The sequence below is a fragment of the Diabrotica undecimpunctata genome, chromosome 7 (assembly GCF_040954645.1).
Source record: "Diabrotica undecimpunctata isolate CICGRU chromosome 7, icDiaUnde3, whole genome shotgun sequence".
NCBI lineage: Eukaryota > Metazoa > Arthropoda > Insecta > Coleoptera > Chrysomelidae > Diabrotica > Diabrotica undecimpunctata.
The window spans coordinates 134,974,826-134,992,810 of record NC_092809.1 but is presented as its reverse complement, the minus strand read 5'-3'; the positions used below and the strand labels follow the sequence as shown (position 1 = coordinate 134,992,810).

Below are 17,985 nucleotides of genomic sequence, written 5' to 3'. Positions count from 1 at the left end.
GAGTAGACAGAACGAGTCTGTTGCGAGTAGCATGCGCCTACAGGACTGTATCTGCGGCGGCCTTGTGGACTATCACGGTTTGTGTTTCTCTGCTAGTGCTAGCAGTAGAAATGAGACAGCTCTATGAGAAACGAAATCATTTGACAACAGCCATAAAAAAGAAGAAAGGGAAAGATCAATGAAAAGATGGCAAGAAGAGTGGAACAACGCAGAAGATGTTGACCAGTGGACCAAGATGCTAATCCTGAGCCTAAGGAACTGGGTAGATTGTCTGTTTTAGGGCGTATCTCCATAAGTTCAGAAAGACAGATACAGATAAATGCATGTACTGCAAATATTCCGACACTATTACTCACACAATGCTGGAGTGTAATAGATGTACAGTGGAGAGAAACAGAATGTATAGAGAAATAGGTATGAACCCTATGACTGTGAGAGAAAAACACAAATTTTAAGGACTCAAAATGAAGGTAGCATAAAAAAAATTCGGTGCCCAACTAATCCCCCTCCCACCAGGAAAATTCTAGGTGCGCCACTGTTTTAAACGTGTCCATGTCATTTAATTTCCGAATAGAACTCTTGGGGAAACAACACAAAATTTAATATTAGTGTTGTAAAAAATTATAAACGTGGTGATTTCCAGATTTGTTTTTCTTTTTTTCCTGCTTCTCCCCTTTGGATAATTTTGATCATATTGATGTAAATCATATAACAACCGCTTTCTTATTCAGTTCAGCAAACGTTCATTGTCGTCATTGATCTGCACTTGTTTTGTAAACTTTTTTGATCATTGATTTCAAATTTTTTGTTGCTTGGGTTCATATGAATTTATAGTTAATTCTTGTGTTGATAGTATCCATTCATTATTATCTTTAAATTTATGTGATCACAGAAACTTATTAATCTTTCACCGTTCTTTTTTATCTTTTCTTATTTAAATTTTAGAACTTTGCTATTGAATTTTATTTCGCTTCTAACAATTAAGACATCTAGTTGAATTACTTCCTTCCTAGCTCTAACATTTTCTTTTAAGTCTGTCAATTTGTTGTAAAATTTATCCTTTACCTCTTCAGAAGATGTGTACGCACCCTCTACTATGTCCTTGTGTTGGCCCCATAACTGGATACAGATATACGGGACTTACAAAGTATTTTTTTTTTTTTTTTTTTTCTTAAAAATGGCTTTGGCAGAGCCAATTAGCCAGACTTGTTTGTGTTTATTGTTAAAATCGACTGAATTTCAATTATTATTGATTGCAGATTCATAGTCAAATGTTAGTACTACATATAGCTAACATTTTTGGATAGGTACATACATTTTGTTTTGATATATTTTTATTTTATTTTTTTTATTCTTTTATTATTTTCTTGTTTTTTTTTTGTTTTGTTTTGTTTTGTTGCTGTTTTGATTTTTTTTTGTTTTTTGCTTTTTTTATTCTTTTTTTTTGGATTTATTTTTTTGTTTTTTGTTCTATTTCTATTTTCTTAATTCTTTTATGTTTTTTTTTTAATTTGTGGTATACTTTTTTTTTTTTTTGTTTTTTTTTTGTTTTTTTTTTCAAACCATATTAACAGAAGTAGTAGTCTAATCCAAGGGCCTTACTTTAAAGGAACTGTACTAGACAGGTTACGAGTTAGTGCTTTGTCGTCAGAGCTTTTTTCATGACTGCATCTTAATAGGATAGAAAAATTAATGCCGAATCTCCATATATAAACTTGGGATCTGCATTCGTTATACATATGAATAAAATAAAAAAGTAGTGTTATGTGTTACACGAATCAATATATCTATAAAAATGAAAAGTGTTGTGAAAACTCCGTACAAGTACTACTAGCCAAAGTGTTGATATAATTTTTTTTTTTCAAATTGACTAAAATTTTTCAAATCTAATGAATTGTTTTCATGTTTGAATTTAAATTTTAGATCGCCTAGTTCAATTTACTGATGTCCTCAGTCCAGTATGTCTATGGAAAGGCGACAGCAATCTCCAACCGCTGATCAAAAAAATGGGAGTAATAGTAGGTTTCGGTGAGGACGAGAACTCTCCCCAAGGTTTGACGCACGTTTTAAAAGCTAAACGAGCGGAAATGCATATTGTCACTCAAAACAAATGCCTTAATAGACCACTGGGACTTAAGCTCCTTCTTTCTGAGAAAACTTTTTGCACAAGTAAGTAATTTAGGCAACAAATAATTACTTTCGTTGACATGTATGTCAAAAACTTTCGAAAATTAATATTAAACTCATCAATCTTTCAGGTTTAACCGCGTCGATTATTATTGCGCTAAGCTTTCGACATCCTTTTGATGTCTTCTTCAGGGCTTCCAAGGCCTCAGTCTTCCGAGCCCCCAAAAACTACTACACTGATCACTAAGCAATGCATTACTGCCACTGGAAACAGAGGACGGTTCATTTATACCGTCGATGATGAATGTATCGTCAACATATCGTAGTTAACTTGTGGGTTTGAGCATTGATGTCAATAGTACCCGGGTCTTGAAGTCTTCCATAAAGATATTGGCAATTACTGGAGATAGTGGGGAGTTCATTGGGGCACCATTTCTTTGTCTGTAGAATTGATTTTGAAACATGAAATAAGTGTTGGACATACAATGTTTATTGAGAGATAAGTGATGTTGCTGAATAATGCAATGCTGAATGTGAGCCTCCGAGACCACATAACAAACCGACAAATCAGGCAAAGATCAGGAGTTCAAGACGTCATCGAAAGAACCACGAGACTTAAGTGGAACTGGGCAGGACACTTAGCCAGAACACAAGATGGACGATGGACAAGACGAATTATGGAATGGAGGCCCAGAAATTATAAAAGAAGCCGAGGACGACCACCGACTAGATGGACCGACGACATAAAAAGAGTAGCGGGAAACTGGCTACAAGCGGCCCAGTGTAGAGAACACTGGAAATAACTGAGGGAGGCCTATGTCCAGCAGTGGACGGGATTGGCTGATTGATGAAGTGATGTTGCTGGATACTGTATTTAGTTTTCAGAATGTCTATATGTTCGTCTATAGGAATGTTTGTAAAGAGTGAGACAATATTGAAATTGAAACTTACTAGAGTGTGAGATAGGGTATTGTTTAAGAAGTGCGAGGAAATGAAAAGAATTTTTGACGAAGGATGAAGCATTTTCAGCGAGAGGTTAAAGAGTTTTGGCCAAGTACCTGGCCAATGGTTGTGTAGCTATTTGTGTGCACTGACAATGGGACGTAAAAAAATATCGGGTTTATGAATTTTGGGTAGGCCATATATTTGAGGTATTCTGGAAGACTTTTAACGAGGAATTAGAGATTGTTTTATGTCAATAGGAAGAGAGATTTGATTGATAATGGGTTTTCTTATTTTCTTTAAATTATTAGATTATTAGGAATTGGTCTGTAGTCTGGAGTATTAATAGAATTTTAGAGTTTATTAATGTAAAAAGAAGTGTTTAGGATGACGGTGGCATTGCCTTTATAAAAGGGTAGAATGACGACCAGATTTCGATTTGACTACAGTTCTTTCGGGGCTTTTTTCTTGGATTGGCTAATTTTCGGAGTAGGAGACTTTGAGTTTCTAAGAACTATAGCAATGTCTTGTCTAGTTATTTCAGCATCTTTGGAAGGTAAACTGGAGATGGCTTTTTCAGTTTGACAGATGATTGTCTCAATTGAAATGCGGCTTGGGGTAACAGAGTAATTGAAACCTTATGCTAAATCTTGAGTGGCAATGGTCGAAATAGGAGTATCAGAAAAATTATGAACCACTGTAGTAGGTTTTAAAGTTGTAGATTTTGGAATTTGTTCGTTAATTAGATAGGCTAATTTTTGTTTCTGAGTTTCAGTCTTAGATACAAAACTGTTTAGGGCTGCCTGTGTGTTAATACGGTCAAAACTGTCCCATAATATAGATTTTACATTGAAAGAATGAATATATGACCAGATATTAAATATATTTATATTTGTGAAATCTAGTTTTCGTCCAGTGAAATGTATAGCTTTGCGGGGAAGCGAAAAACTGGCCTTTCGAAGAATTTGGGAGATAGAAAAAGAAGTAGTAAGGTGTTTGAGTTTTAGAAATTTAGAAATGACTTTATGGTCTCCTGGAAGATCTTCTCTGGCTCGATATGCAATTTTTCTCCATTCCTTCTTGTTATTCATTTTTCTTTTCTGGCCTTCTAGTTCAATTTCTTCCATATCTTTTTCTACCTCTTGATTCCATCTATTTTTTGGCCTTCCTTTTCTCTTTTTTAAAGCTATAGTGTAGTTTAGTACCCCTTTTTGGAGTCTTTGTGTTCTGCATCCTTTCTACGTGACCTCGCCATCTTAGTCTCTGAGCCTTTATGACTCCTATTATATTAGGTTGATTATATAATTTCTTTAACTCATCATTTGATATTCTTTTCCATAAACCGTTCCTTATTATTCCTCCATATATCTTCCTCAAGATTTTCCTTTCCAATATCTCCAGTAAATTTTGTTCATTTGTTGTCATTGTTTCACTGCAGTATGTTATTGGTTGTATAGTTGTTTTGTATAACTGTATTTGTGCCTTTCTTGATAAAAACTTACTTTTCAATATTAAACTAAGAGCATGTACACTTCTATTGCCTACCATTATTCTAGCTTGTATTACTTCTTTAATGTTAGGTTTACGTGATATTATTGCACGTAGGTATGTAAATCTTTCTGCCATTTCGAATTCGTATGATGATCTTTCTTCTACTTCTACTTTAAACTTTTGTCCATCCCTGAACTGATCATTTGTCCACTGCATACATTTTGTTTTAGTTTGAATTGACAAAAATTGAAGAGTAATGATGACAAAGGATCGCCCTACCTTAATCCTTCGGTTACTATAAATTTGTCCGATGCATGATTGTTTGCTTTGACTCTGTTTTCTGTATTCTCTAAAGTAAGATGAATCGTGTTACGCAACTTTCTGCTAACTCTCAGTCCCACAAGGGTCTCTTTTAATTCCTTTCTTATTATTCCATCGTATGCTTGCTGGAAGTCGATGAATAGCGCTATCGTTGGTAAGTTGTGTTCATAGCTTTCTGCTTGTAATTCTCTGATTATGAATACTTGGTCCGTTGTGCTTCTCCCTCGTCTAAATCCGCAATATATATATATATATATATATATATATATATATATATATATATATATATATATATATATATATATATATATATATATATATATATATATATATGATTTCATCAGTGTCAGTGTCCCGTTTTACGTTTTAAATATTGACAAAGGCAAGGGTTTCCTGCCGAAACGTTGATTTCTATGGAAAATAAAATCTAGTTCCATATCTAATATAATTTATTGAACCTAAACCCAAGAAAAACTGTTTTGTACTATATATATATATATATATATATATATATATATATATATATATCTATAATATCGTATTTTTTATTCAGAAAGTGGTGAAAAACAACTGACAGGTCTCTGCAAAGGCGACACTGGTGCAGGATTCCTCATATCCATGGACGGAGCATACTATTTAAGAGGTATAGCATCGGTTATTCCCTATAAAGACGGAAAATGTGATTTGTCAACCGGATACGTAGCGTTTTGTGACGCTGCCAAGTTCAAAGATTGGATAGAATGCCAAATGAATGATAACTGCTATTAATAGAATACTTTGAACATTTATTATTTATGGGCGGTTTGTTGATTTTTTGCAAGTAGGAAATGGAATAATAGAAATGTCAAGAATTTAGGAGTTCTTATGGAATTCTTCTATGTAAATAATGCATTATTTTGTATCGTATGTAAAAAAATGTAATTTTTTTATAATATGTTAAAAATCTTATTTCTTATCTTAGTCTTAGTAAATCTTAATCTTAGTAAATATTAATCTGCTTAAATGCAACTAGGACTTACACTAAAATAGCTATAGAATACATGAATGTTAGTGAAATAAATCTTCTACTCACAATCCATTACAGATTTTATTAAAGTTAAAAAAAGTATGGGCTACTGGTTTTGTTGTTTATAAACTTGTACAGCATCTTAGGACCCTCAAGAAACTAAGGCTAAAATACATAGTGGATATAAACAAACACATTCAATACGATACAAATACACATAAATTTAATATAACCTATAACGGATTGTGAATAGAAGACTTATTTACCTAACATTTATAAATATGTGCTCACATCAGCAACCTTTTCATCACCTATAAAATTATTTAAAAAAAAAATTAATTATACCTGTGGAACATAAGTTTTGACAAAGAATATAGAAGCCTTAGTCGAAATTAAATCTGTACTTAGTTGTAACTATATATATATATATATATATATATATATATATATATATATATATATATATATATATATATATATATATAATTTCACAAGTGAAAATTTCCATAATCTTGTTGATACAACAAAATCCAAAATTCTTGAACTTTTCCACCATTCCTGGACATATTTCTACGAAAGAACTTTCAAATTAACCGCTCTAATTGCCTATTTAGGCAAATAATTCTGCGAGCTTCGTTAAAATCTTTCGTCCCATTTTCTAGTTAACGACTTAAATGTCCCGGTCATTTAATGTAGCTATACGATTTCCTACATAATGTACTATTCCCATTGTTCTTTCTGTTTTTTCTTAGTTTTTTTCCAAGTATATTTCTCTGTACAGTATATATATATATATATATATATATATATATATATATATATATATATATATATATATATATATATATATATATATATATATATAAAACAGCGCTACAGGCCTTATAGGCCCCTGGCTTCTAAAATCTTGGTTATTTCTCTTCATTTTTTTCGGTCTCTTGCTTTCTTTCTTCAATTTCTCACGACTATTTCTGACAAGTCTTGCTTCACTGGTTCCTACTATTTCTTCTTTGGACGTCCTCTTTTTTTTTCTCCCATCCTTTAGTATTGTTTTAACATTTCGATTCACTGGCCTTCGTATAATGTGATCAACCTATCTAGCTCTTTGAGCTCTTATTTTTGCCGTAATTGCTGATTTTCCATATATTTTCATTATTTCTTTATTTGTATGTCTTCTCCAAATATTCTCTGCCGTCTTTATTTCTCCGAAGATTTTTCTGAACACCTTTCTTTCCCAGATTTCTACTATCTTTTCTTCCTGCTGGTTCATAATCCAAGTTTCACTGGCATACATCACTGTGGGTCTGATTACTGTTTCGTAGACTCGCAGTTTAGCTGTTCTTGACATATTTTTATTGTTCTGAAGCTATTTTCTTGTGGCATTTTAAATTAATTACTATTTAAATGGGAATAAGCTACAATTAGAGGTTAAAATACGTTTATTGACGTTTCAATTTCCACTTCGGAAATCGAAATTGATTTCCGAAGTGGAAATTGAAACGTCAATAAACGTATTTTAACCTCTAATTGTGGCTTATTCCCATTTAAATAGTAATTGACATATTTTTGCTCTCAGCAATGAATTTAGTGAGAATATCCCGCTGCTTTCCTTCATTACTCTATTTTTTGGTTTATTATTAATCCGTATCTTTTTGCTTCTTCTTCAAATTTTTTGAAAACTTTTTCTCAATGTTTTTTTGTTCTCGCTAGTATCACCACATCATCCGCGTACGCTATGCACTGTTCCCTGCTATTGAAAATAGTCCTGTTTTTACTCATATTTGATCTTCTTGCGATTTGTTCTAATACTAGGTTGAATAAATTTTTTGATAGCGGATCCCCTTGTTTTAAACGTTTTGTTTTAAACTACTTATCGTGTTCCTAAGCATTATTCTCACTAGCCTTATAAGCTTTTCTGGTATTCCTAATGTTCTCATGGCCCCATGTAGTATCGTTCGATTTAGGGAGTCATATATGCTTATTTAAAATCGATAAATAGCACACGTAATTCTAAGTTTTGTTTGAAGCTGTTATTTTGTATTAATTTTAACATACTTATTTGATAGATAGTTGTTTTTCCTGGTCTAAAACCTCCCTGGTATCCTCCAATCACTTTGTTGTCATATTCTATTATTCTTTTCCTAATAATTTTTTCAAGTATTTTATGGACCACTTCTAATAGTGCTATACCTCTATAGTTTGCGCACTGCGTTTTGTCTCTTTTTTATAGATAGGACAAATAAGAGCGGTGTTTCTTTGTTTTGGCATTTCCTCGTTTTGACAAATTATTAGTGTCAAGTGAAATATCCTTTCCTTTAATCTTTCGTCACCTTCCTTAAAAATCTTAGCTAGCTATCCTACCAGGATACAACTTCCTCCTGTACTTTTTTTTTATGGTTTCTTTTTATTTCTTTGACTTCATTAAAAGTTGGTTCCTTGCACGTCCCTTCTTCAGCTTCTTGCCAATTCTCATTTCCTTCAAATTTTTCTTGTTGGTCTGTATTTAATAGATCTTCGAAATATTGCGCCCATCTGTTTAAATTTTCTGTTGTTTCACCTAGAAGTATGCCTTCTTTGTTTCTGTAATGCCTTTTTACCTTCTATGGTTTTTAATTGCTTTTCTGTTCTCTTTTCTTTTTTCTACAAATTCTTTTCACTTCCCTTGTTCTTGCCATATAGTTTTCTCTCGCATTTTGTATATTTTTTTATCTCTTTGTAGTTTTGCCCTGTCTCTTTTTGCTACAGCATTTCTACATTCTTCATCGAACCAGTCTTGCCGTCTTTTTATATGCTCTCTTCCTATACACGCTTCCGCTTTTTCCGACCTGGCTGTCTTTATGGTCTGCCACACTCTTCTTCTATATTTCGTTTTACTGCATTCTCTAGGGTTTTCTTTATTTATTCCTCTAGTCTGTTTACAACCTGCTTCTCTTGAAGGTGCTCTAATTGGTAATTTAGTCTATCTCTAACAGGTTTTGGAATTATTGGTAGTTTTTGTTTTAGTTTTGCTATTATTAGTGTATGGTCACTATTGGTATCTGCCGCTCTGTAAATCCTGCCTTGTGCTAGTTATTTTCATTTTGTTCTCTGTAGCAAATTCAATTAACTTTCTCCCGTTTTCATTATGCCCTTATTCTCTTACTCTCAAGTAACATATTCTGTCTGATATTGGTTGAAAATCTACAAATGCTTTATTTACTATCTCCGACACTCTTGAACAGTGTGCTCTTTCCAATTTTTATTATTTTATTTTCCAGTTGTTTCGTTTCTTGTAGGGCAAGGATATCTTCTTCTTCTTTAAGTGCCGTCTCCCGATCGGAGGTTGGATATCATCATCACTATCTTTACTCTATATACTGCTGCTCTGAAGGGTTCTATAGAACTGCATTTAAACCAGTCCCTTAAACTCTTCAACCATGACACTCTCCTTCTTCCTATACTCCTTCCTCCTCTTATCTTTCCCTGTATTATCAGCCTTAGCAGTTCATATCGCTGTCCTCTCAATACGTGTCCCAGGTATTGTAAGTATATCTATTGTATATTTTTCCATAATTTGGTGTAAGTTTCTCAAAGCTCGCTGCTCATAGGTACCTCTTACATTCCAAGTCGCAATTTTTATTATGTCTTTGGATTGTTGCCTTTCTGTTGTATTCATTTTTCCGTTTTCCATGGTCGTATTCTATTGCCTTGCCGTTTAGATATCAGATCTCCCGGTTGTTTTCTTTTACTAGCTTTTTGGCAATTTTTCTTTGGTATTTTCTTTTAGTTGTTGTTTTTCTTAATCCCATATCCATTATTTTCCATTCACGAACAACTTCTTATAGCCTATTTTGTCTGTTTTTCTTTACTTTTTTGTTTATTTGCGATTTTGACTATTTCTTGCTGTACTTCTTTTTCTTTTGATGTCAGATTACTATTTATGTAGATGCGATTTTTATTATACTTCAACTTACTTTTAGTGCAGTTCTTGTGATATGAACGTTTTCTCGCTTTCTTTTAGTTTCTTATCATCATTTGTATCTATTTTTAAACCCGATATAATCAAACTTTTCTTTCTACTGGTTTTCTATAGTTGTTCCATTCTGTCTTGTAATTCTTTCAAGTCGTTTTTTAATGTTCTGTTTTCCTTCTTTATCTCTTGTAGTTGTTTATTATTTTCCATTTGTTCTTTTTATATTGCCTTTATTTCATTCATCATTTCTTCATTTTTTTCCATTAGGTGTTGCATCATTTTAATTTGATATTCTCTTTCTCTTCCTTTCTCTCCTTGTCACTTTTAGAAGCTGTACGCTTTGTCATTTTACTTCGAAAATATTCATGCTGGTCTCTTCTCTTGCGTTTCGTTTCTTCATCTGTATCTATTTCTCTTCCTGTTCATATTATTTTAATTTAATTTAATTCTAATATATCTTTACTCTAATTTATTTTTAGGCCGAATCTGAATTTTTGTAATAAAATTATGTGGCTTTTATTTTGACACCTAATTTCTTGTCGATACTGATTACTTTCTTATCTGTCAAAAAACGCGTAGAAATGCCTAAGCGGGTCGACCCCTCTGACTTAAAACATTCGCCAAAACCAGTTTATTAATCTGTTACACAATTATTTATTTGCTCAAAACTTGTTAAAATATTATTAAAATAGTTCTATCTTACTTGTCTGATGGTATTTCCTTTTTATACTACTATCACCTGTATGCGCTAACTTTTAACACTTATTTTTAAAACTGTTGAATTTAACTTGTAATTTCTCAATTATTTGAAGTTTATTAAGAAGCGAAAATAAACGGAATTACTGTTGTCACTTGCAAGACCGTCTCTATCCTCACCTGTCACTAAAAACAAGTTTAATTGTATGAATCTCTTCCTTTAACAAACTGTATATTTTTGCAAATTCTAATTCTGTGCGTTATGGTAATTAGATTAAACATCAAAATTGGTAAGAAATCTTTCTCAAAACTTATGTTCCACATAATATGTTAAATATATTAAATAATTTAAAAGAAAACACCGACGGCATTGCAATATTTTTCAAACAGTACATACATTTTGTGCAATAAATGTATTTATTTTGTGTGTTAACTAGTGAATCTGAATTGAATAAAAATTTTAGAACTTAATTTTTTATTTTATACTACCAATATGGATCCTGTATACTAATAATCTTCAAACCAGTGGGGCACACGCCAAAAACACTGTCCAAAAATAATATCCAATAACAAATTGTTCGTCCTGAATTATTTTCTTTTCTCTTTCTGTCCGTAGTATGCCAAAGTTCCCTCCCCCTTCATCGGTGTGATATATTGTAGATGCAATTCCTCATAACTTTAAGAAAGTTAAAAAGAAGATTCTTCTTGAAATGCTATGTACAAAATTGCACGTAGGCGATCAAATATCCAATTCTTTTCCATAACTGTAAGACTATCGGAAAACCCTCTTCGGCCAGGCTAAATACAGTAGCCGAATCTTATGTTCAATATCAGTCCCTTATATTTCTTAGCGAGAAATGTTATTTTCTGCAAGTTCCCCGTTTTCCCCTTAATTTTTCCATATAATATCAGTTTTGGTATTGGGTATCAGGGTTCTCTCAACACATGTCCCAAATAAGATATTTTGGGATGTTTTACTATATTTAACAATGGTCTTTTCCCACTAGTCCTTCTCAAAACTTCATTATTGGTGAGATGAGAAGTTCACGGAATATGCAGCAGTAGAGGTAAGGGCTAACAGCTTGAAAGCTTTAATTCTATTTAAAGTATTCACTTTAAGTGACTAAGTTTCAACTCCGTACAGCACAACAGGTCATACATAATATTTGAGAACACGTATTTTAGATCTTAATGGTAAATGCCTACAAAGAAGATCTTTATAACGAAATTGGTGAAAATTATCCAATATTTGAAAACTGTTAGAATGTTTAATGAATAACTACAGACTCTGTCGCATTACCATTTCAGTGATAATACATACCAAGCTTAAGAAATATTAGTAAATGAAGATTAAATAGTGCAATCGCCTGGAAAACTTTAAATATGGCACGAAATATTAGACTTGTTTGAAATCTATTAAAGAATTTTAGTCAAAACCCATTAAAAGAAGTAATAATTTTCTAAATATCACAGCCAAGCAAGTGGTTCAACTGGCAAATTAACCTCTTTAAAAATGATAAAACACCTGACAAGAAAAGTAAAGAAAAAGCTAAAATGCTATAGAATGAGATCAACCAGTTAAAGGAATCTTTTAATGATTTTGAGCTGTGATCTGCCATCCACGTCACAAAGAATAACAAAATTTTGGTTTTGCCGACCTCATGAGTTCTTGCTGTAAAGCTCCTGGTCTCGATATGCAAAACAAGAAGTATTGAGGCAAACCAAAGTCGTTACTTTGGATAAATCTGGCAAATATCCCATGCCCTCATCATACACAAGGCGTAGTTTCAACGAGTAAGCATGAATTTAGTGGAGATCTCAAAGAAGAGATTTTACTTGCGATCTGAAAAAAAATAAATTAAAAATCTCTTGATATTCAAAAATCGGTAAGATAGTTTCGAAACAAATTCAGATTTCTGAACCTTCTATAAATGCAAGGTATAACAGACGTTAATAAAGATGTTAATAGAGACGTGGGGAATCTAAAATTTGCATTCCACGACATGTCTATCAACTAAGCAGAAATCCTTAACGAATTTGTTTCTTGTACTCATACAGAGTAGATCCGAAAAAAAGAGAGCAAAGATTTGATTTCACGTACAAAGCGTCTATGTATCTGTTGATACGTATTTCGACTTAATAAGTCTCATCAGAACAGTTATTCATAGCCGTTCTTAACGTGAACAATAATCTTCTCTGTCTTATTAGGAAGCAACAATAAAATGGCTTCGTTATGGACGCAATAGCGACATCTGATAGAAAAATCGGTTAGATAGTTTCGAAACAAATTCAGATTTCTGCTTTAATCTGAACCTTCTATAAATGCAAGGTATAACAGACGTTGATAAAGATGTTAATAGAGACATGGGGAATCTAAAATTTGCATTCCACGATATGTCTATCAATTAAGCAGAAATCCTTAACGAATTTGTTATGGGCTATGAATAACTGTTCTAATGAGACTTATTAAGTCGAAATACGTATCAACAGATACATAGACGCTTTGTACGTGAAATCAAATCTTTGCTGTCTTTTTCACTCTTGATATTCATTTCATAATTACAGTCGAAAGCCTACATTATACAGTAAATTAAGGATAATATATCTAGAAAATCCACCAGCAAGAATTCGTCTCGCCAAATGTAAAAGTTATTACTCAACGTTTTGTGCTCAAGAACAACGCTCACCTGGTAGTAACCTTTTTATGTGAAGAACTCTAATCTCAATAGGAGTCTGAGTCATGAAGACTTTTACCTGCTGACTTAGATTTTCATTGTTAATAAAGTGCACTGCTAGACTCTACAGACAACTAGACAACTAATTTATCTGCTCTTTATTGCATAGACCCTGCATGAAGCTCAACATTTTGCACGTTGCTCTAAGTGGCACGTTCGTTCAGACTTCTTTTGTTTAGATGAAGTATATGTGATTTGACAAAACTGAATAATTAAGTGAAGTATTTGTCGTCGTATTTAGAGTGCTAAGAAGGATTGGTATGACAGACGTAGATAACTGCAATAAATATACTGTTGACTTATTCAATAATATATACAAACCTGGTATATTGCCTAAAAATGGTTACTATCAACATTCATAACTATACCAAAGAAAACGCGAGACAGATTTTTAGGTACAAGATTTTAGATCAGTAATACCTAGGTACAAGAGGAGCACTATTTGCCTTTAAAGTGCTAACTATGTTAGTTTCTTCACACTTAACAGAAAAGTATTTTAAGATGCAACAGCTATTTAAGATGGCGAACCCATATGTGATATCCGATGTGCTGATGACACATTATTGATAGCAGAGAACTTCCATAATCTTCAAAGAAATTTGGATAAAGTTGTTGTAACACGTGAGTAAATCCATTTGTAAGTACGTATAAACACAAATAAGTGCATAGTAGTTACAGAGAAATACATTCCAAATATTGGTCTCCGTGTAAAGAACTAAGTTATAGAACGAATACAAAACTATACCTATTTAGAGACAAACATATTACTATTCAAGAATAATAAGACTAGGTATCGAAAAAGCAAGAAGCCCATTTAAAGACATGAACAAATACTTATCGCAGAAAATAAGATTAAAAATTCTGTTGTGTTCTGTCTTTCCGGTTCTGTTGTCATTGAGTCTTAATAAATGTTGCCCGAATAAATTAAAAGCTTTCAAAATGTGAACATAAAATAAACATAGACAATGAAATATTTTATGCTGTTAAAATGAGAAAACTTTAATATTTGGGTGTGACTATACTGTAGGGTCTGTAGGACGTTATATTGTTCACCATCTATAACCAGTGGTGAACAATATAACATCCTACAGTTCATAATTCAGGGTAAATGCAGCTTAGGACGAAGAAAAATGACATGGTTGAGAAATCTCAGAGATTAGTTCGAATACAATTCAATACAATTATTGTTCCGTGCAGTGATCTCAAAGATAAGGATAGCAATGATGATTGCCACGCTCTGTGGCGGAGAAGGCACGTGAAGAAGAAGTCATCGTTGTATTCACAGTGCTAAGAATGATCGGTATGATTGACGGAGATGTACTGACACCTACGTTAATTAGTTGTATGGAGAGTTCAATCTTATTGTACTGGTTTGCGAAAAGTAGATGTATAGGACTTTTCGCAGTATGAAATCACATCATATCGACGGTGTCAATATCGCTTAATATTTCTTTTTTTACATTTTTTTGGCATTTTATTATTATCGAACTGAGGCATTCTGACTTATAATATGTTATTTATAAAACAATTATTATAAACATGAGATATTTAACATTTTGGTGCTTACGCCTTTAATGTTAGGTTCTGTGGTGTTTAAGCCTTTTTGAAAGGCGGTTACCATATTTCGAAAAAAATATTTTGATCAAAAAATGTCGCTTAGGAACTTGTACGCCTTTTAATTTTACGGAATTATAACAAAAATGGAGAATAAATCTTTTCATTTTAAAGCATAACAATTAAGTAAAAATAATACAAATTAAACAATACACAATAATATATTTATGAGTTTCTTAGAGTTATATTGGTGTAAAAAAATACAAAAATAAAAGTTAATATAATTATCACGTTATATTAAGTAAAAAAACAACAAAAACTATTAAAACGTACCATTTTTTCTACATTGATAACTAAGTAAGTTGTATTATAAAACTAATAGAAATAAAATGCAAATCAAAATTTGATAACAGAAAATAACATTTATCAATAACAAAACAAACTAATAGAAACGAAGAACCGTTATAACAGAAAATTTAACCAGTTGATGAGCTAGAACGTAGTGAGCTAGAACTAATGCTGTCAAGTTCAGTCTCATTTTTAAAAAATACTGTCAAGGATGATGAATCTGATTCGGAGTTTAAAGGATCATTTTGTTGTATACAATCATTACAACCTATTTTATCATCAACCAATGAACTAAATACTATTGCGGCATTATTACTACTATCATCAGTATCATCACTATCTGAGTAAGGTACAAGCTTTTTATCACAGGTTAATAAATCAGTCTCTTCTTCGGCAGTTTCATCAATATTCGAAAATAAACGGCTGTCAATATTCAAATTTAGACTTGAGGAAAACTGAAATCCACAATGGCATCATCATCTAGAACAGAACTAGGCATTTGGAGTTCTTGTTCATGGTCTTTTAGTACAGGCTCTAAAAGAATATCATGCTTTAGCGCTTCATTGAGGACCTCATTTTCAGTGGAAAATGAACCATGGTTTTTATTATTTCCGCTGGATTCCTGCACATTGCTTTTCTGATCTTCCCAAATGGATTGCAATGCAAGATTCATTATTTTGTGCCCCCGAGAAACCATTCTAAAAACCATTAAAAAAAATAAGTAAGCGCCATTCAAATGTTAGTTTTTTAAAATAATATTACTACCAAAATATAACTTTAAAATATAACTTTAAAAAAAAAGAAAACTATACAACAAAGTCATTATATATTTTATTTAGGTTCAAACCTTATTTAAGTCGGTTAAGTAGTAACCGTTCTATGGCAAATCTAAGTCATAGTGTATTTTAAATGGCCAAATAGCGGTTAGATAAACGAAAAAATTTTTTCTAAAAAGGCCTAACCGACAGTCGGTAAAATTGTACATTCTTATGGTATATTATGATTTCTCAAGATAAATAATCTAACTAAACGCTTAACAAAACATTAAATATTAATAATATTTTAAATTATTGTTTACCTTATTGATATAACCACGTTTTCAGACCCAAGACGTAAGCACCACCTTCCACTACGGATCTTGTCGCTTACTGATTTCGGTGTCTCATCTTTTAAGAAACTCGTTTGGCGGTTAGAAAATTCAAAGCTTGTTTTAGTCGAGTTGGAATTTTTTACAGCTGCGTCATTTTAATAGTCGATAGGACGTAAAATGTATTTTATTTTGATACCAAAACATAAATTTATAAATTTTGGCGCTTATGCCTTTTTGTCGTGACGCCATCGATATGTCAGCAAAGACGACAAGAAAAGTGTGTTATATGGCTAGAGGATGTAAACAGCTTTAGCTTTTGCCTTATTTATCGCAATAACTTCCTTAATCGATCTAAATCGATTGATTAAATTTTTATACGAGACATTGGGCTATACATAAGATATATATATATATATATATATATATATATATATATATATATATATATATATATATATATATATATATATGTATATATATATATATATATATGTATATATATATGTATATATATATATATAATATATATATATATATATATATATATATATATATATATATATATATATATATATAAGAAATACTGGATATTAGTGACTGTCGATATAAACCAACAACACAGTTTATTAGGGCTGCAGTCAGAAAGTTTGGCCGGGATGTTACAGAAACACTCTTTTGACTTTTGGTCTAGCTTTCGGATTTGTTTAATTCCTTTTTCCAGACACTGTAGTTAGAAGAATGTTGTATTGTAAATATTTACAATATATCACAAATTGTCAGTGCAACTTACTAGTCATTGAGATTATTTATATAAAGCTATGACACTCAACATTAATAACACACATATAAAATATAACATAAAATAATGAACAAAATACATTTTAAAATTTAGTTAATGATAGTAAAACTACATTTGTGACATCTTTTAATAGTGTGTTTTAACTGATCCATGGAGAACAAAAAGAAAAAACGAAAATAGTATGATTAAAATGTAATTAGGTGTTATTCATGTTTTATTATTGGAAGTAGTATATTAAACCTGTCTTGATGGTATGCAACATGTTTTGCATGTAGGTGTATTATGGTGTGTATATGTAAAAATTAATCTTTATTTTATGTTTGATGTTTTGTCAGTAAATAACAATAAATGTTGCTCAGTTTATCTATGTCAGACTTTTTATTTATACAAGACGTATTGGATTTTATAAAACCCATCTCCAAGAAAACACGTTTTGAATGGTTTTTTTTCTTTTGTCAAGATACAGGAATCCTCGAAATTAAATTCATGTTTTAACGTTAATGCGTTAATAATGTTCTGTCAGCGCACATGCATTTATTTTTTGGTTATTATGTCGCTGTGATGTGAGATCACTCTATTGTGAAAATTACGAGAAGATTCGCCGATATACACGGTTTTACAATTGGCACAAGGTATAAAACAAACAACATTCGATGACTCCTGTATTGATATGTAAGTATATTAATGGAATAAACAGAAAAAAATTATACTTTAATTCAACAACCTATTGGATGAACTCAGATGAACAACCCATTGTTTTCAGTATACTGGGCCGAAATTGCTCGCATTGTATGTGTAATAATTTATAGTCTAGCAAATAAAAATAAAATTAGCAACCCAAAATCACGAATCTTTCAATATAAACCGAACTCACGTATCAATAATGAATTCTCAGAAACTTTGAATTCAATCATTGGCGGCCTG

The 17,985-nt window shown here is 31.8% G+C and overlaps 1 protein-coding gene across 1 annotated transcript in view; it reads left to right on the top strand.

Annotated features, from left to right (window-relative positions):
* The window catches only part of LOC140445875 (CLIP domain-containing serine protease B4-like), a 73,304-nt gene extending 62,300 nt beyond the window's left edge, over positions 1 to 11,004 (top strand). Inside the window, exons 7-8 of the mRNA XM_072538279.1 lie at positions 1,924 to 2,169; positions 5,435 to 11,004. Coding sequence (XP_072394380.1) covers positions 1,924 to 2,169; positions 5,435 to 5,649 — 461 coding nt within the window. The 3' untranslated portion in view covers positions 5,650 to 11,004. The remainder of the gene's footprint in view (positions 1 to 1,923; positions 2,170 to 5,434) is intronic.
* Positions 11,005 to 17,985: the final 6,981 nt, after the last annotated feature.